General features: G+C 39.5%; 1 protein-coding gene across 1 annotated transcript; it reads right to left on the bottom strand.

The window, feature by feature from the left end:
- Positions 1–4,279: 4,279 nt before the first annotated feature.
- On the bottom strand, positions 4,280–7,732 carry pou4f4 (POU class 4 homeobox 4). Its single transcript, XM_058087248.1, has 2 exons — positions 7,389–7,732; positions 4,280–6,494 (listed from the first exon to the last, which is right to left on the bottom strand). The coding sequence occupies exons 1-2, from the start codon at positions 7,506–7,508 to the stop codon at positions 5,541–5,543; spliced, it is 1,074 nt and encodes a 357-aa protein (XP_057943231.1). The 5' UTR covers positions 7,509–7,732; the 3' UTR covers positions 4,280–5,540.
- Between the last annotated feature and the right edge of the window lie 13,781 nt (positions 7,733–21,513).

Here is a 21,513-nt window from a genome sequence, read left to right as displayed (position 1 = left end):
GCCATGTTTTAATTAGCGCTTCATGTGCTTAACCCCGTCTCACACACACCCACCATCACCACTACACCACCGATAATAAGAACACAATTCTTACAGTCCAGAATTTGAATCGGTTTTAAGGAAGTATTAAAATGTTAAATTAAAATGTTCATCCATCCATCAATTTTCTACTGCTTATCCTCGCGACAGTCACATGTGGTGCTGGAGCCTATCCCAGTTGTCTTTGGGCGAGAGGCGGGGTACACCCTAGACTGGTCGCCAGCCAATCACAGGGCACATATAGACAAACAACCATTCACACTCACATTCATACCTATGGACAGTTTGGAGTCGCTAATTAACCTAGCATGTTTTTGGAATGTGGGAGGAAAAAACCCACGCATGCACAGGGAGAACATGCAAACTCCACACAGAGATGGCTGGGGGTAGAATTGAACTCGGGTCTCCTAGCTGTGAGGCCTGCGAGCTAACCACTCGTCCACCGTGCAGCCTTAAAATGTTAAATACTTGAATGTATTTATTCTGATACAATGCACTGGCATTATTGTACCATACACTGTATTATTGTGTTATGAATTTAAAAAAATGGACTCAAAATAATGTTGACAGTATCGATTATCAGTCTACAATGGACAATCAGTTGCTTAGACATATTGCTTGATGGCGTCTATGTTTTTCAACCAATCCAGCTCAAATTTTACAGACATTTGCTTGTCAATCCCTTAAAGATGTGTACCAAATTTGGCACCAATTCAACAAAACACTCTAAAGTTACAGTGAAATTTGAAGTCAGCCCAATATAGTGGATTGCAATGGGATTTGTTAATGCTAATTTTTCATTAAATAGAGGCATCATGCTGAAATGAATAGAATAAAACTAAATACTGTACTCAAAGCTTAGGCAAATATTTTTCTCACCATCAGCTGGCAAGCTATCTTATGTATGTTGGTGATAAATATTTGACCGAACTGAATAGTGAGTCAGCAGAGGCCTTTTGTGTGTGCTTCCCTTCTCAACACACACACAAAAAAAAAAGATCATGCTTTCCGATTTGGTCTATGTACATAGGTGATAAATATTGTATCAACAACATTGAATACCTCCATTGTGTGTCGACAAGTGTGTGTGTGTGTGTGTGTGTGTGTGTGTGTGTGTGTGGTCACGGCTGCCACAATAAATTTTCTCCATTACAGAATGTTAATGGCGAGGTCAGTTCCCCTGAAGACATGGTGTATAGTATTAATAACGGAACAAAAAAAACACAGATTGGACTCCCACTGCCTCCATTTTAATCCCCATTGTATGAATGTTCACACACACACACACACACTTTCCTCCGACTGTTCCACTTCCAACTCCGCTGTCAATAAGAAGCCTACCACACTGTGTGATTGGGAGGTATAGAAGATGTAGGTTTGTTTATGTGTGTGTACTGTCTGTGTATATACCTGTATATGTACAGTGTATACACAACTATAAGTACAGTATATGTGTATGTACATAAGTGTGTGTGTGTGAAAGAGAGAGAGACCGAGAGAGAGAGAGACATAGTAATGTAACAGAGGGCTGATTCTCCAAGGCCCCGGCGCTGCACTCAAGACTCGGAGCTTCATTAAAGTTTCATGGCCGCAGCGCTCGGCCAAGGTCTATTTATGAAAATGTGCTTCCTCGCTTCATGGAAATAAAAACATTCACACACACACACAGGGCGTAGAGGAGCGAATGGACTAATCTGAAAGGAGAGTGGAATTATACATAGCTCACATTTATGTATATATGACAAGTCGCCGTACAAAGTTTACATAGACTGGGACGTCTTATTCATTTTGGGGGATTTCAATAATTATTTGGACAGTTCTTTTCCCAGGAAAGAATACAATAGTCAATTATTTAATTAAAAAGCAAGAATTGGTTGTGCAAGTTTGAATATAATTTTGATTTTCCCTCGAATTTACCCTTACAAGCTCCCAATCAACAACTGGATGACTGGAACTTGGACACAATGGAATGTTCCACCAGGACACTGATTCCAAACTCACACAAAATTGATAAAGATCCAAGTTCTGTACCAAAGCGTTCCTTTTTCCCCCCTCATCCCAGCATTGTTGTGATTGCGCCTTTTCTCAGAAATGAGTTTCTTCATCCAAAACATGGATTTCCCATGCTCTTTTTACCTTAAAATTCTAGGTAGAAATTTAGAAAATTCTATAGTGTATCATCACTACATCAACATTTACATAAAATTTAATAATTATACTAATTTGCCTATTAAATAGCTTATAAATGTATTAATAAATCCTGTTCGATTTGGAGCTACAGTACATGCATTTATTTGACAGCCTGTTTGCATAGATTAATGTTAATACTTTAATACTGTTAATACTTATGATGATCAACTCTAATTACATATATTTCATTTTAAAATAGGCAAATATTAATCTTAATCTAATTTAGATCCATTATTAGTGGCAAATAAAAAGACAGGGCTGGACTTTGGACATATTTGTCTTGTCTTGAAAGAAGACTTTGGGTCACAATTTGCATCCGATAGATGCTTTTTAATGCTATTTAAAACAAGATGTCACATATTATTCTTTTATTTCATTTATACCAAATGAGCGTTCAGTCACTTTGTCTGAGGAAAACCCAATACTGCGTTCACATTGATTACATGCTCAATTATATATAATTTAAAGGCTTCAACTGGAGAGCAGCGCGTTGATTAAACTTTGATGAAGCCGTGTAGTACACTCTTTGTTATATAGACCAAACATGGCAGCCACTGTCTGCTATAGGCTCCAAATATTGACTTAAAAAATGTTTATTATTAGCTGTTTGAGTGTATTTATTGTTCTTATATTTATTTACTCGGGTATGAATAATACAGGAGGTTTACACCACGGCTTGGACACAAGCATTCAACATTGGTCAGGTGGAGTTCATGGCTTTTTAGAGCGGCCAATGACTGTCATGTTATGAAAGTTTTTTTTTTTTTTTTGCATGTCCCAGCAGCAAAATCCAGTGAGTTCTGACACACACTGTGCAGGCTTTCAATGTTGTGACAGATTAGAGCGCCGTCTTTACAAAGACGTGCAAAAAAAAAAAAAAATCAATATGGAATCATCACAACTGATGTGTTTTATTCATTAGTAATGAGTCTGGAGACTCAAATATATCTATACACTTTCTCACATACATCCAAAATAAATGTAATGACATTCATATTTGATTACATTTCCTGTATTGTAAATAAAAGAACAACATTTATTTTATTCTGTAAGTAAGCTTTGTTTTTTTTTATTAATTGAATGAAAACAATTTCTGTTCCTTAAGATACGTACATACTTTATTCGGAGTCCATATCTATAGAATATATTACTTAAAAGAGGAGAGAAATTGAACAGGCAGAGTTGCTTGCAAGGCTATCTTTATATTTTATTTTTTTATTATTAAAAATATTTTAAAAATATTTTGTTTTTATTTTTTTAACTTTTTTTTACATTTGTTCAGTTTGACAAATTTATTATTTAAATTATAGTGTTCTTTTTTCACTCTTTATGATAAAAGCTTGAAATTGGAAAGGGTGGGGAAAACACTTCATTTTAGACAGAAATATATCAATTTGGAGTAGAAATTTTAATTTGAGTAATTGTCATTTCACCACAGCCTGTGGACATTTTTTTTTAATTTAAATAGTAAAAATGCAGTTTGGTGTTCTTGTGTTGTATTGTGTACATTATTTTTTCCATTATATAAGTTTATTGGTTATTTTTTTAACCCTCTTTTAATAAAAATTAAGAACACTCTCCCCCCTTTCCATTGTAACAAGTCAGGCCTTTTCTAGGGAAAATGTAATAATACAGACCCCTGTTCTTTCATGAAATATGCCAATATATTGACTTTTATTTTTTTTTATTTATGTCAAATTCTTAGTTATTCATTTAGATATAATTTAATAAAGACTTCTATCATCCTATTATGATGTTTTTATTAGTTTTTAGGGATTTTTAACCATTAGTCAGAAGGCCTGTGTGGACATTCCTGTACATAATCCTGACGTCTTCAGTGTTGATCAATATAAAAATCAGTCAAGTGTCAAATGCAATTCATTAGTGCTTTAAAGCAGATTTTCCCTGCAGTCTTTTTGTCTTCTCTCGTTTCACAGCAGCAGATGCTCGGTTCAGTCTTAGACCATACAGTTTTTTCTCCCCCCCAACAACTTTTAAAATCCCTTGTGCCCCCAACCCACTTACCTCCCACCCCAAAAAAGGCAGAGGATGAAGTAAAACGTGCACGGTTTATTTCAGCTTCTGTCATGTACACAGACACATTGAAAACACACTTTCACAAATGAAATAGATGACAACAAAAAATGTAAAAAAAATAAATAAATACAAGCATGAGGGGGAAAATAATATTGTGTGTGTGTATGTGTGTGTGTGTGTAAATAAATAAAGCCAAATATTACTCCCCTTCAGTTTATCTACAAAGTGCAGTCCATGAATGTGAAAATAAATAATTATATGCAAACAAATTGGTTTGATTTATAGCAATCATAAATAAATCAAATAAATAATTGATTGTCAAAGCATCATTTTGTGGTGAACATACAACAGCTTTACACGTCAGTGAGTCTTCTATATTAAATTCACCATCAAAAACCAGTGCAACCAAAAAATAAATAAAATAAAATAAAAAAACAACAACAAAAAGCCCAAAATCGGTTCTTGGTACTTTAGTGAAGGTGTGTGTCTTTAAATCACCATGAAACACTCGTGTCGTAATGAGGTAGACACACAGCTACAACACTGCTGTGTGAATGTGTGTGTGTAATAAGAATTAGTGCCTTTGTGTGTTTCAGCTTCTTCTTATTGCGATGCATTTACTTGCACTAGGAATTTCCTAAACTCACCCACCCTCGTTTCTTTTCAAACCATGCATGTGGTTTATTGTTATTTTTTTTTATTTTTCAACGGTTCATCCCCATCCCTCCCGTACTCTAAAAATGAAAAACGACAAGCAAAAAAAATAAATAAACAAAAAAAAAACAAATGACACAGTATCGGTGCAACCTATTCACACGTATGTACAATGATAAATATAAAAAAGATATTTCCTAACTAAAAGGAGAATGATATTCCTCCATACCCATTGTTATTATTCTCATTTATTTGTACAATAATTGCCTTAGGAATGAAGAAGTCCGAGCAATGGTGCCTTCACGGTTTGCTTCCAACTCTTTTTCTTGTTGAATGAATCCAACTTTGAAGTCCAAAAGTGTCCTCCGTGTCCACTTTTTGCCCATCAAATGTTTTTAAAAAGGCTGCCAGGCTCCTTTTTTTGTGCAAAACACCGAGTCATCTTAACAAGACATTTAATCTCCTATAGCTTGGAAGGTGAAATAGTCAAATAAATAAGGAAACAGGTAATTAAATGGCTTGTTAAGATAAGAAGTGCAGCACCTCCAGAGGCACAAACATGCACCTTTTTAAAAGTTAGCAGCCAGTTCATGATTTGTCTCTTTGTAATAAAAAATGTTTTAGTGCGTAGCTGAGAACTTCATGCGTTTCTGTTTCTGCCTCTGGTTGCAGAACCAGACCCGGACCACGTTCTTTTTAAGGTCCAGCTTCTCGGCGATAGCGGCGATCTTCTCCGAAGAAGGCCGAGGCTGCACGGCGAAGTAGGCTTCCAAGGAGCGCTTCTCCGGGGCGGCGATAGAGGTGCGTTTCCTCTTCTTGTCCCCGCCGTTGAAGATCTCCGGCTTGGCCATCTTCTCTCTCTGGGCTCGCTCGGCCTCCTCAAGCCAGGCCTCCAGGATGGGCTTGAGCGCCACCATGTTGTTATGCGACAGCGTCAGGGACTCGAATCTGCAGATGGTGCTCTGGCTCAGGCAGCCCACGCCGGGGATCTTTAGGTTGGCTAGCGCCGCGCCCACGTCCGCCTGCGTGACGCCGAGCTTGATGCGCCTCTGCTTGAAGCGCTCCGCGAACGACTCCAGCTCCCGGGGGTCCGGCTCCGCGTCCCCACCGGCTCCGCCGCCGCCTCCTCCGCCCCCGAGTGCGCCGTGAGAGGCGAGGCCGTGCGGGTGCATGTTCATGGACTGAGCGTGGTGGTGATGGTGGTGCTGCATGTGGTTGATGGCGCTCATGTGGGCCGCGTGGGCTGCGGTGTGAGACGCCGTGGAGCACACGTCCGAGCCGGGCATGCCTCCGAGGGAGATCCCCGGGGTGAGGTGCTCCAGCAGATCGCCCTCCAAGCCCTGGGACGGCTGGTGGTGGGCAGGGTGGTGGTGCGAGGTGAGAACCGACGGATGGTGCAGGTGAGCGGAGGAGGAGGTGGGCGTGCACGTCATGCTGGTCATGGTGGTCATGGTGTGGTATGTGGCGTCCGGCTTGAAGGGGTGGCTCTTCTGGGCCACGATGTCCACGGCGGCTAAGGCCTCGGCTCTCTGGAGCAGAGTCTCGTCGAAGCCGGCGAAGATGTTCCCTTGGAGCTGTGCAGGAACACGGTAAGATTGACTTGTGATGCAATTATGCCCATTTTGACAGCAATATGGCGTCATTTACACTTTAATGCAAATTTCACTTTCTAATGAGTTTTTAAAATGCACTTTACAGCCAACTAACATGTTCCTCAACTTTTCTGCAACATGATCAAAATTCATTTTATGAGTCAGAGATTCTATAAATGTGCACCAATTCCTAAAATATGGTATATTAAAATACAGTTAATTATTTTTCTTCATTTTACTATATAAAGACATGCTTACCACCATTCCTATTCTTTGAATGTGATTTCATCGATGTATTAATTAAAATAAACTCATTTATTATACACTCAGTGTGTATTTGGATGGATAATAAAAATGTGCATATGGATGACAATCATCCAAAATTAATATTTACAACGACCACCGTTTTGAATAATTATAAAAATAAAAAAAAACAATAATAATAAATAAATAAAATAAAAAAACTTTATTACTTTATTATATAAACTATATTAGGAAAACATGAAGTGAACAAATGTAACAGTTACTGGTTGTAAAAGTACCAGATGGAGGGGTAGGATTTAATAAGCTTTGCTTCTTCCTACTCCTTTTGGACATGTGGAACTGTGAACTGATTATGGGATGCATTCAATTGTCATCTGATGCATGTTCAAATGAAATAAAATCATTACTATAATTTGTGTCTGCAATGAAGTGAGTTTGCCACTTCTTTCTAGAAGAATTTTTAGTTTTTTATCCAACAGAAAAAACCCTATTTTTAATGTATTTTTTTTTACATGATTTCATTTGTCATTTTTCAGTTTTTACTGGTTTAAAGTTTAATCATGACTGCCCAACTTGTCTCTCCTTTTCTAGAAGTGAATGATTTGGACTTACCGATGGTGTGGGCAGACAGGCCCTACGGATAGCCTCCGAGCTGGAGTGCAGGGGGGTGTATTTGGGCTCATGCAGGATGGGATGCATGCTGAAGGGCTGCTTGCTGTTCATCGACATCATGATTGCGGAGGTGAGGGAGGGTCTGCGTCCGTCGTCCTCGTTCGTCTCCGTCTTGGTTGAGTTTTCTTTGTAGGAAAAAAAAACTAAAGTAACACTTTAGTTGTTAAAATTATTATATATTCTATATTTGTATATAAAATAAACAAGTTTCCTAGACGAAACCGAAAAAAAGAACTCCGATTTGGGGGTCCTTTAGGCGCTGGAATCCTGTCTGCTGTCCTCGCCTGTCAGACACTTGTTATGATAAGACTCTGCTAGCCTTTTCTCAGTGCCTTTATTTGGACCAACTGGGAAGCAGGCCGCGCCCCCTGGAGGCGGAGCCACTAGCCTTCCATGAAATTGAGTCAGCCAATTGCAATCGCAGAGCCCGAGTGAAGCCACGCCCATTCGCGTGCCTGCAACAAGGAAGTCCACTCGCCGGCTGGTCCAATCAGCAGCAGCAATGATAAAATACTACAACATAATACCAATATTAAACACCTACGACTGGACTATTATTACTAAACCTTCACTGAAATACGTTTTTTTTTTTAAAGTGTGTCAAATTATTCTAAAACCCAGACAATATAGTGGCGGTTTACCTTTTAAATAATTAATAGTCCATATCACAAATAGATAAATGTAAATATTACACGGAAACAATTGACTATATGCTCTCTCAGAGGATTTGAATAATTTAGCTGCTAATTTAAATCCTTGTTTGCCATAGGGATGCTTAAGAGCACATGACTAAAAGCTGATTTTTTAAAAATACTTAAAGGTAGTAGCAAAATATAAAAAAAATGGGGGCAATTTTTCTTTACTAAAGATATTAAATGGGTACAACTTATTTATATTACAACATAACTGACATGGTGATGGTGATCTGCACATCTGCCTCAGTCTAGAGGCCCAGCATGGAATCTGATGTTTGTATCCTTGCATGGGTGTACTTTGGGTACCCGCATCCCCAAAACATGTTGGGTTAATTGAAGTCTCTACATCTAGGTGGTTCTTATATTCTTATACAGTATGTGCTCTGTGATTGACAAGTGACCAGTCCAGGGTATGCCCCTCTGCCCAAAAACAGCTGGGTTAAAGGCTCCAGCTCACCAGTTACCCGAATGACCAAAAGTGGTTTAAAAGCGGTGGATGAGTGGAGAAAAGTGTGACAGGAGAGACAGGGACAATAAACCTTACAGTCTATGAATCAATCAGCAACATGATGTGGCGAGACTCAGGAGATCCCAGAATGAATAAACAATGTGACACACCATTTCTACACACACACACACACACACACACACATACACACACACACACACACACACACACACACACACAGGCTGCCAGTTATTTATTCTGCTCTGGATTATTAATTGATGTCAGCAGACGTGCAGGAATTTCCTCCAGTCCTGAACCGCATTCAATTTCATAGCAATTAATACATGTATTAATCATGCTTCATTTACTTTGTGGCATCATGGGGGAACAATTTTTGCCAAAAAAAATCACACACATGGTGATAAAGGCAAACCCTATACAGGGTGCATTTATTTTTTTTTATTAATAAATAAAATAAAGGGCTGCACGGCGGTCGAGTGGTTAGCGCGCAGACCTCACAGCTAGGAGACCAGGGTTCAATTCCACCCTCAGCCATCTCTGTGTGGAGTTTGCATGCGTGGGTTAATTGCTAGGTTAATTAGCGACTCCAAATTGTCCATAGGTATGAATGTGAGTGTGAATGGTTGTTTGTCTATATGTGCCCTGTGATTGGCTGGCGACCAGTCCGGGGTGTACAACACCTCTTGCCCAAAGACAGCTGGGATAGGCTCCAGCACCCTCCGCGACCCTCGTGAGGAAAAGCGGTAGAAAATGAATGAATAATATAAACCATACCTGCTGAGTGAACATCTCTAACCTCTCATGATTTATTCACAATTGAGGGAAAATTAACAATTAGTACTGTGGTACTAAAGACCGTGCTTTAAAATCACACTCATTATGTCATTAAACTTCATTAAATTGCATAATTTTACTTTAAACGCTCTTATTGTGAAAGTGACCATAAGAAAACAAAGTGATGAGAAACGATTCAATACAATAAGTCAATTCTACTTATGACATGAATTAATTTTTCATTCTATAATTCTGTCATTAATTCCTTTCATCTTGCAGAAGAAAAGCTGTTTGCGTGTAACCGGGCCTGGAGAAAAAAAAAGGGCGCATCCATGACTCACCCGCGAAAAGAGCATCAAGCCATGCAGTGTCCGTGTGTGCTGCAGGTAATCTGAGCGAGGCCTGCATTGTCCCTGTGTGCGTGGCTGCCCCCCCTCTAGAGGGTCCCCGCGACCGGCTCATCAAATATACATCATCAGCCACCTCCTCTGGGACACCGACAGGCAAGCAACCAGGTGAGGCAGGACGCTCTTGTGGGAAGGCGACACCGCACGGGTAAGAGTCCAGCTGGGGGGGGGGTAGGACTTACTTGGGAAGTACATTACAAACCATAGGGTTCATGGTAAATGCAAAGCAACTTTAATTAAACCTTTAGACACATTACTTACAAACCTCTACTCCACAAGGACTTCATTTGGCCCCATGGTGGGTTATTCAGCTGTTGCTATATTACGTAAGGGTGCTTTGTATGGGAACTTGATTCCATAAATGATAAAGTAGAGAACAAACTGACTAGGTTGTTACGCGCATTATTTTATTTATTTATTTTTTTATTATTTTTTGAAGTAATAACCTCAACAGTTCACAAAAACTGGGGTTAAAATTTTTTTTTGTTTACTGTAATTGTCAGGAATTCCATGTTGCTGTGTGAAATGCACCAATACCCCCACACACGCACAAATAAATGATTAAATGATGTAGTTATGCATGTTTATGTGTCCGATCCCAGCATCTTTTACATTTTTTGCGGGAGTGGCAAAAAAAAGGTGATGATGCAACTACACAGTAATAGATTTCACTTCAGATTAATTTTAAACCATAAAAATGGCCACACGGTGGCATTTAAGAGGCGCTCGGCAAAGAGCTTGTGGATGGAAAAAACATGACAGGAAGTAGGAAGTGAGTGTAGCGTGCACTAAGTTACGTTCCGTGTTTATTATAGCCATTATTCTGTATCTAAAATGGTCGGTACTGAAGGAGTTGTCTTTTGAAAAATGGCTCGGATGGAATGAGTTACAGATGATCCGATGTAGATCAATATATGATAAAGAAAATGTGTCATATGGAATAATATTTTTATATAACAAAGAATAACTGGTCGGCACAGTGGTCGAGTGGTTAGCGCCAAGACCTCCAGGGTTCTCTGTGTGGAGTTTGCATGTTCTCCCCGGGTTTTCTCCGGGTACTCCGGTTTCCTCCCACATTCCAAAAAAAAAAACCATGCTAGGTTAATTGGTGACTCCAAAGGTATGAATGTGAGTGTGAATGGTTGTTTGTCTATATGTGCCCCGCCTCTCGCCCCAAGACAGCTGGGATAGACTTCAGCACCCCCTGCGACCCTCGTGAGGAAAAAGCGGTAGAAAATGAATGAAAAATGAATGAATAACCGAATAATTGTAATGTGAGGATGGAGAGTATTTTTGTACATGTTGATATAGTATAGCTCCTAAAGGTTGGTGTGTGTTTTTTAAGGCACCACAAACAGACATTAAACATTGTAGCAGCTACTGGACATCGGATGTACTCAAAACCTCACACGATGTCCGGCGAAGTTAGCTACCAAAATCATGTCCGCCATACGCCATAATATTTGTTCTGCCATATTGAGCAAGTGGAAGTGAAAGCCGTATGCTAGCATTAGTTCTTTAGTTGCGTACACACTCATTCCCCCTTTTGAATTATTAATACCGGGTAAAATGTGACGTTGTAAACTTTGCGACAGTTCACCAAAATCGGCCTTCGCTTCTCACCGAGGGGGGTGGGGGGCGTAGGGGGCTCACCAAAGGGTAGGCGGTGTCTAAACCACACACTTTTAATGTAATTGCCTGTAGGGGGTCCTTGTAAATATTTCATTGTCTGCCAGTACAAATTAAAGACACCAGGCTGGAGGAGAAGAGCTTCTTGCTGCTCTCAGGAGGAGATCTTGTGCACGTTACCTGGAAGAGAGTTTTGTTTTCCCCCCCGCCTTTGGTGCACTCTGACTGGAAACAGAGACCATGTCCTTCTGCTTGACTTGTCTATAAGTGATGACAACATCAGCGTCATCCGCCAGCTCAACTTGACAACTGTTTTGACCTAAATTGTGGGGAAGAAGTGTCAATGGTATGGAGTTCATGCATCAACCCTACGGTATGACATCGGGTTATGTTATGTCAGAGCTCAACATGGCCACAAATACGTCAGTGTTGTCGTTCACTCCCCCCAAAAGATCTTGCACCGGAGTCTTCGGTGAGCTTTTTCCTCATTCCCGACTCATGAAATATGAAAGGCTAATTCAGTGTCCCCGTGCTGTAACAGGCTTGTTCAACAATCCTCAGTCAAGCTAATGCTCTCCGACAACAGCTCTATTCGCCTCAAATGCTGTTGCGGATTAAGTACTTTAGAACTGTAGTGCCATTTGTGACGTCTAGTAATGTATCGTTATTGTAGTTACTGATGCAAATGTTTTTGTTAGAGTTTAGGGATCACTAATTGGTGAACTGCGATCCGAATCTGGACCATACTATATGGACTTGGAGCTGTAGTAAAAAAATTGGTGTGTTTAAAAAAAAGTGGTTAGCGCGCAGGCCTCACAGCTAGGAGACCGGAGTTCAATTCCACCCTCGGCCATATCTCTGTGTGGAGTTTGCATGTTCTCCCCGTGCATGTGTGGGTTTTCTCCGGGTACTCCGGTTTCCTCCCACATTCCAAAAACATGCTAGGTTAATTAGCGACTCCAAATTGTCCATAGGTATGAATGTGAGTGTGAATGGTTGTTTGTCTATATGTGCCCTGTGATTGGCTGGCTCGCGACCATTCCAGGGTGTACCCCGCCTCTCGCCTGAAGACAGCTGGGATAGGCTCCAGCACCTCTGTGACCCTCGTGATGATAAGTGGTAGAAAATGAATGAATGATTTCATGACTTAGTAGTTGTCATAGGTTTTCTGATAGAACACTCCTCATGTCTGGTCTTCTGAAGACCAAGAGTTCAGTTGAGGCGATCGAGCACCGAGAGATGACGGAGAAGCAGAGAGATGACAAAACGCCAGCGAGCACGGCTTGACAGTAAATGAGACTTGGAAAGAAGGAAGACACATTTTGGATCAATAGATTAACTGAGTGCTCATGTATTATGCACCAGAGCCCTGCAGCACTTGCACATAAAGCCAATGTTGGCCAAGATTGCTGTGTAAAAGCTTTATAACCGCCGGCCTGTTAACTCGCCGTCGTGTGACATGCCGGCGTGTCTGTCAAAGCGTGGTCACCATTACCCATGCATCAAACTAACCAACTCTTTCACCTGACGGGACTTGACTAAGCTCTTCGACTGCAGTAACACATTAATATAAATGAACTTTGACCTCGCTTTTTTACGCTCCCCGGAGCTTGATATTCCTCGACATGTGGCACGTTCCAATCCAGGGAGAGGACCAGGCATCAAACAACAGCATCAGCAAGCCCTCTGGAGAGGACCGCCATTGCTCATTTGCATACAAACAAAATCCTCTGCTGTGTTGTGCTCTGTACTACAAGAATAGAGAGCTGTCAAACAAAGGCACAACAAGTAAACAAGCAAACGTTATGTATGTTCTTTCATTCAAATAAATCCTACTGCCTCTGATGTTTGCACCAGAGACGGAGAGGTAGCAACCATGATCACGATACTCACAAGACCGCTCCACGCTATTTTCAACCGCCGACACTAAATTATCACGAGAGAAATCGGCCATGGAGCAGCAGTGATTGAGGCTAAAACGACTAAAATCCCCATGCTGAAGAATATCATTACTGATAGTATCACTATGCATGTATTTATGTACTTGAAGTACTTTTTGATGGGTGGCACGGTGGTCTAGTGGTTAGCGCGCAGACCTCACAGCGAGGAGGGTTCAATTCCACCCTCTGCCATTTTTGCATGTTCTCCCCGTGCATGCGTGGGTTTTCTCCGGGTACTCCCACATTCCAAAAACATGCTAGGTTAATTGGCGACTCCAAGTTGTCCATAGGTATGAATGTGAGTGTGAATGGTTGTTTGTCTATATGTGCTCTGTGATTGGCTGGCGACCAGTCCAGGGTGTACCCCGCCTCTCGCCTGAAGACAGCTGGGATAGGCTCCAGCACCCCCGCGACCCTCATGAGCAGTAGAAAATGAATGAAGTACTTTTTGATGTGGTAGTATTGGTCATAGCCATGTCAGTTGTATTGGTATAGTACTACAAGGCACAGGTGTAGCAGTAGTTATTATTGTAGTTGTTAATATAGTAGTATTTATCTTTGTTAATATGGGATTAGTTGTCATTTCTGTCATCATATATCGGTAGTAGTTATACTATTAATGTGAAATTAAATAAATAGTTTTGTAGTTATTGATGCAGTTCTAGTACTAGCAGTGTCATAGTTACTCATTCAGTAGTTTAAGTAGTAGTTGTAACCATTGAAAGAATGAATATATGTCTGTGTGTGTGTTGAGGTTACACATACAGTACACAGAGCTCCAGCTGGTGCGGGCCAAGGGGGATGAGGAGGGGGGGGAGGGGGGGTCTTTGTGTCCCCTGTCACCCCTCAATCCCGAGGACCCCCTCCCTCATACCTACCGACTCCCCAGTCTCGCACTAACAGGATTAGAGGGCGGAAGGTGCTCGCTCGGCAGACCTCACGACGTATGCGTGAGCGACAGAATATAGACATGGTCCTTGTGTGTGTGTGTGTGTTGGGAGAGGGGGGTCGTCGTCCCCCCCTCACAGGCTTTGAGAGGACGATCCCAAGGGGACGAGAGCCCGAGTGGGACTCAGAATTCATGTATGTGACCATGTGTCCAAGCATATACTGTAGACAAATGTTTCATATTGAGTGTAATTGCTAACTATATTTGTTATTTTGTATTTGATTTAAATGTGGTTGGTGTCATAGTTGTTATTGCTAATGAAGTAATGCTTCATTGTTAATGAATCTCTTTATTTGACAGTCAATTATGAGTTATGGAAGGAAAAACTCACAATGAGCATGTTAACCCATTGGAAATTGCAGGTGCTCAGTACTCAATATAACAGTCTAACTCACGGCGTCATCTTATAAAGAGTAAATTCATCACACAGCTACTTAACACTCAAGAGGTATACCTAATAAATATACAAAAATTTACCAATATGGGTTCGAAGTAGGTGGGGGGAAAACATTCTCCAGAGGGAGGCTGACATCATTGCAGCACCCCAATTAATGCATTGCTAAGGAAGTAATGCTTTATTGTTAATGAATCTCTTTATTTGTTAATTATGAGTTATGGAAGGAAAAACTCACAATGAGCATGTTAACCCATTGGAAATTGCAGGAAGGCAGTACTCAATATAACAGTCTAACTCACGGCGTCATCTTATAAAGAGTAAATTCATCACACAGCAACTTAACACTCAAGAGGTATACCTAATAAATGTACAAAAAATACCAATATCGGTTGGAAATAGGTGGGGGGAAAACATTCTCCAGAGGGAGGCTGACATCATTGCAGCACCCCAATTAATGCATTGCTAAGGAAGTAATGCGTTATTGTTGATGAATCCCTTTTTTGACAATCAATTATGAGTTATGGAAGGAAAAACTCACAATGAGCATGTTAACCCATTGGAAATTGCAGGAGGTCAGTACTCAATGTAACAGTCTAACTCACGGCGTCATCTTATAAAGAGTAAATTCATCACACAGCAACTTAACACTCAAGAGGTATACCTAATAAATATACATAAAATTACCAATATGGGTTGGAATTAGGTGCGGGGAAAACATTCTCCACAGGGAGGCTGACATCATCGCAGCACCCCAATTAATGAATTTGCTCAGATGTAATGCATTATGGGAAAACCTTATGTTATTTGAAACTGGAGTGGACTCCCAACCTTAGGGTTGCAGGTTTGATCTTCCGTGCTCCAGTGATCATGTCGAACTGTATAACTGAAGGACCATGTACCATGTGTAGTCGTAGTTACTATCACAGTTGAAATTTGTAGAGTTGTTGATGTAGTAAGGGCGGCACGGCGGTCGAGTGGTTAGCGCGCAGACCTCACAGCTAGGACACCAGGGTTCAATTCCACCCTCGTCCATCTCTGTGTGGAGTTTGCATGTTCTCACCGTGCATGCGTGGGTTTTCTCCGGGTACTCCGGTTTCCTCCCACATTCCAAAAACATGCTAGGTTAATTAGCGACTCCAAATTGTCCATAGGTATGAATGTGAGTGTGAATGGTTATTTGTCTATATGTACCCTGTGATTGGCTGGCGACCAGTCCAGGGTGTACCCCGCCTCTCGCCCGAAGACAGCTGGGATAGGCTCCAGCACCCCTGCGACCCACTTGAGGAAAAGCGGTAGAAAATGAATGAATGAATGAATGTTGATGTAGTAGTTGATGGTTCTGGAGTAATTTTGTCATGGTTGATGATTTGGTATTTGGGTTCGGGTTGAGGGGTTGCATGAAATCGAGGGTAGCAATGACGGAACAACCAGTTACTGAACATCCTCAGTTTATTTGAGTCTAATTTTATGGGGACGTCAATTTCTCATTTGCTGTTAACGTTCACCTGGACGTTTCCAGAGGGCTAAGAGGTCAACCTCTTGGATCTTGGATCGACGAGGGGAGGCTCACCTCACCTGGTTGCCAGACGCGTGGCCATGCGTCGGTGCTCTCATTACAGCAACGATGAAATAATTATGACTGGCGCGCCGAGACCTCATCACAGGAATATCTATTGTATTATTTATTCAGCCTGTCCCCCAGGTTGAGGGGGAGAGAACGCATATAAACTTCCTCACTCATCTTCCGCTCACTTGCCCCGGCGTTTGTGGCTCAAAGCGGAGGCTCGGCTGTTCCCTCTTTCTGCATCTTTGTTATTGTTTTTTTTTTTTCTTCCTTCTGACGTCCACCAGGGGCCCTGAGGCCAGTCCAGCTTCATATTTATTTTTTCATACGCGCTCTCTTGTTGTTTTTTCATACACATGGAGCAAACGGACTACATGATGCAAAGAACGGGATTAGTACGATACTTCAAAGACAATTTAGATGGGATTGTTTTATAATGGTTGCACTCTGGCCTGCTTAAACTCAGGACAGAGTCATGAGTGGGGGACGTGGAGGGGGGAGTGGGGGGGGGGTTACGGAGGGCCGACACCATCACAATAGAGGGCATTGACGAGCAGCTCCTGCAAGTGTAGGTGGTGCAACAAAAAAAAAAAGGCTGACATGACAGCTGCATGATGGGGGATCAAGAGGGGAGGTGTCGCCCGAGGGGGCCACAACAGGTGAGTGATGCTCGCTGGGAGCCCGACTGTGCGGCTGCTTGGTTGGGGAGCACTGAAGTGCACCTAAGTAATTATCACTGATTGCTCTTTGAATGGGGACTATACTGTTACACAGGGGGAGTAAAAACATGACTAATTTTAGGCATTTCCTTCAATGCTGTTTATATCTGATTATATCTGATTATACAATAGTTATTAAGTTGGAATGAATCCTTAAATGGATTGTTATTTGTCCCCTGCAAACAGCAATTCATGTAATGAGACCCAGTGCAAGAGTTTTTTTATTTGAAAAATATTTTTAATCATGTCTAATTGTTATATAATTTTATTTTTTTATTTTATCTTAATTTTTGTATTTATTTTTATTGATTTTTAATTCATATTTTACTTATTATGTTATATTATTTATTATGTTTATTGTGTGCTGCATCATACTTTTAATGAATATTAATTTCTGATAAATTACTAATAATTATTCACTCTTTATACTTAATTTTCTTACATGTAATGAAGAGTCATTCATGTAATGAGACCCAGTGCAAGAGTTTTATTTTATTTGAAAAATATTTTTAATCATGTCTAATTGTTATATATTTTTTGGATTTTCATTTATTTATTTGTATTTATTTGTATTTATTTGTATTTATTTGTATTTATTTGTATTCATTTTTAATTCATATTTTACTTGATATGTATTTATTATGTTTATTGTGTGCTGCATCATACTTTTAATGAATATTAATTTCTGATAAATTACTAATAATTATTCACTCTTTATACTTAATTTTCTTACATGTAATGAAGAGTCATTCATCATCAAAAATATTAAGTCATCAAAAATATTTTTAATCATGTCTAATTGTTATACATTTTTTGTATTTTTATTTATTTATTCATATTTATTTTTATTGATTTTTATTAATTTTTAATTCAAATTTTACTTGATATTTACTTGTGTTTTTTGTGTGCTGCATCATACTTTTAATGAATATTAATTTCTGATAAATTACTAATAATAATTCAATCTTTGTACTTAATTTTCTTACATAATAAGGTAACCCAAATGTTGCTTCATGTTAGGGTATTCATTGGACACTGACTTATTATTTCAATTAGGTGTGCTGTCTGACCCGACGACCGCTCCAAGGACGCCATCGCGGCCTCCGGGGGTTCGTCTTCTGTGAAACTACATGGCATCCTTTCCGAAAGACATTCCTGGGATTATTTGTAATCAGAGCTCCATGATGTTTTTCACCTATGGAGCAATTCACACCATTTCAACTAACGTGTTGACAACCAGCTGATTAGCGGCAACACATTAGCGACCAAGTGAGAAAGCTGAGCGGGCCCCGGTGAGACGCTATGGGTGCCGCTCGGTGGGGGTGAAGGAGAGCGCGGGCCATTAATAATGCAGCATGTTTCCGTGGTAACTGCCTGGCAACCACACACACACACACACATATATTGCTCGCATCCTGTATGTGGAAGAGAAATGAAAGGAGCGATTGGCGTGAAATATTTGGAGGTATGGGGAGGAATTAATTTTAGAAATGACAGGATGAAAGGGAGCAAAAGTGTCATAAGATCCTACATAAACAAGCTTGTTGTTATCAAAACTATTATTTACTGACATCACTAAAGTTACACAAAATTCTTTCATTGTTTGTACGTCTTACGATGGACAGTGGTTCACTTTTTTTTGTATCTCCATCAAAACTGTCAAAAGTGAAATAAATAAATTAGTGATAACATTTTATCACTAATACATATGTTACGTGGTTTTATTGTTCTTATATCCTAATGTGGACAGTGGTTGACTTCTTTTTACACTTGAATGACCATTCAGAATGTTCATTTCCGGCATGCAGCTGTTTTTGAATGGCCCGTGGCACATTCTAATTATATAATTTAAGAAAATAACAAAAATTTAAGTACACATATGAAAAAAAAGTCACTTTTATGAGAATAATATGATAAAAAATGTCTTTTTTGTTGTAGAGAGTTGAAATATTAAATAAAACATTTTTTTGTAAGTCATAATAAACAACGGGCTGGCAACCAGTCCAGGGTGTACACCGCCACTCGCCCGAAGACAGCTGGGATAGGCTCCAGCACCCATTTTGACTCTCGTAAGGATAAGCGGTTGAAAATGAATGAATGAACAAAAATGCAAGTCAACATATGAAAAGAAAATTGTTGTAATGCAACTAAAAAGTCACACTTTTATGAGAATAATATGAGGAAAAATAATGTATTTTTTGTTGTAGAGAGTTGAAATATTAAAACAAAAATTTTTTTGTAAGTCATAATCAACAACGGGCTGGCAACCAATCCAGGGTGTACACCGCCTTTCGCCCGAAGACAGCTGGGATAGGCTCCAGCACCCCTTGCGACCCTTGTGAGGATAAGCGGTAGAAAATGAATGAATTAATGAATAATAAACATTTTTGGAAAATTTGACAAAAGTTTTAATGTTACTTGAATCAAGCCAAAGTCATATGAGAAGAAAACGCAGGTAAACAATATTTATTTCTCACAATAATTGCAACAGCAGGATAAAGCAACTCAGGAAGACAGACGGACAAATGATAATGACCCCCACATTGGGGAGAAGCACACACCTGAACTAAATAGACAGACAAATTAGGGACAGGTGTGGGTAATAAGCACAACCAAGGCAGACAAGGCAAAACAGGAAGTCAAATACAAAATAAGAGCATCAAAAATGGAAACTAAAGCCCAGAGAGGGAACATAAACAAACTGTCAAGTGGGACCCTACACAGGGCGTGACACTTTTTTCACCTATATCACAAATGCAGTTATTTTTACTGGAAAAATATGTAATAAATACAATTTTTTTAGCACATTTTCATGAAATATCAAAGTGTATTTGATTTTTTTTAGTGACTCTCACTGGAAAAATATTGGACTTTCAGTAAAATTGTGGGGAAATATTTATTCATTTTATTTTATTATTATTTTATTCTTTTTATTTTGATTGGTATCATTTTTTATACTTCTTGTTTTTAATATTTTAATACTATTTTATTTCTTATTTGATCCTTTAGTTTTGGATTAAATTCAATTTGTACCTTTATTTATTGTATTTATTGTATTTATTTTAACTTTTATTTCATATAAAATAAGCAGCACTTTGGAAACTCTGTTTATAAAATGTGCTATACAAATAAAGTGGATTGGATTGGATTGGAAATATTAAGAAAGTCAAGGTCAAAAGTGGAATTTTACATGTTTTCAGTTATATGATGTAAGAAATTATTCTTAAATAATTTACCCCTCAGTGGTAACAAGGTGTTTCTTCAGGCTGAAGCATTTTCTCTGTTTAAAATTAGTCTTTTGTCCACTTAAATATTTAATATTTATCATTTTATATTAAATCCGCACCAAAAGGGAAGCACCTGGGGTGTTTTGGTCACAGGCCGCTTGGTCCTAAAGCTAATATTTACCAAACCCTGTGGAAATGTTGGAGAATGTCAGCGTTTAAAACATTCATCATTGCACTCCACCTCTCTCGTTTGCACCGGTGAATTATTTAACGTTCACCGATTTGGCAATTATTCAAACGATGGGTCATCCTGCTTGGTTTTTGCAGGCCCTTTTTTTTTTTTTATCTGCTGAAGGACTCTTAAGGACTTTTTAAAACATGACATTCTAAGTAAGTGGCATGAAAACCAAAATGAGTCCTGTTTGAAACCCTAGAAGGTAAATTATATAATACGTAACAAAGATCATGTCTCTGCTGGAGACCTTCATGGACTGGTCTCTGATAAATACTTGATGTTGTGATGGTAGCTCTCTAGTAACGCTTTGCATCCGTGTGTGTGTGTGTGTGTGTGTGTGTGTGTGTGTTATACCGTTTCCTAATGGAGGGGGTCACACAACTTAGTCAGGGTGATCATGTTATTGATTGTCAGACCAGTGGAGGTGCAACAATCATCATAAATAATTCTTCCATCCAGAATAAACCACGTGTCATCCGTCTGTATGTCTCTTCCCCTTGAAGAGGAAATGCATTTTTTATGTTTTAACTTGACCTTAATTTAAGTCTTACAAGAGAGATGTCTTATTTACAAGCTCTTGGCGGGAAGCAACAGATGCATGCCGAGCATTTGGTGTGCTTAGTACACACCACATGGATGTACACGGATGTACATGGGCTAATGGCAGCGACTAGCGGTGTGTGTGTGTGTTTACCGTAATTTTTGGTGAGAAGCAATGCATGAATGGAAGCCCGTAAATATATATTTAAAAATTCTGAACTTGTATTAGTAGTTTTGTCTTGTTTTGTAGATTTCTTACCTACCTTTTTGGTGTTAGTTTGCTGTGTGACGATTTTAGCCTCCTATCTAAGACGTTTTTAGTGACGTATACGCTGGAAAGGACAGTAAAATAATTTTCCAATGGAAGTTAACAGTCTTCAGCTAGTATAATATATCTATTTTTTTTTGCTCAATGCTCAAATTTTGCCAAAATGTTTATTGGTTAATCATGCAAAAATATTGCCGCTATATGCCCAAATACTGCATTTTCCATTTTTAAATTCTAAACTTGTATTAGAAC

Source organism: Doryrhamphus excisus, chromosome 11, assembly GCF_030265055.1.
Source record: "Doryrhamphus excisus isolate RoL2022-K1 chromosome 11, RoL_Dexc_1.0, whole genome shotgun sequence".
Taxonomy (NCBI): domain Eukaryota; kingdom Metazoa; phylum Chordata; class Actinopteri; order Syngnathiformes; family Syngnathidae; genus Doryrhamphus; species Doryrhamphus excisus.
The sequence above is the reverse complement of the archived record's forward strand: the minus strand, read 5'-3'. Positions and strand labels throughout refer to the sequence as shown.

What these genes read in the sequence shown, in the direction of transcription:
- pou4f4 (XM_058087248.1), bottom strand. Translation starts at nt 7,508, where the DNA reads ATGATGTCGATGAACAGCAAGCAGCCCTTCAGCATGCATCCCATCCTG. An exon ending in CCTGTCTGCCCACACCATCG is followed by an intron (nt 6,495 to 7,388) that starts GTAAGTCCAAAT and finishes GTTCCTGCACAG; the next exon opens with CTCCAAGGGAACATCTTCGC.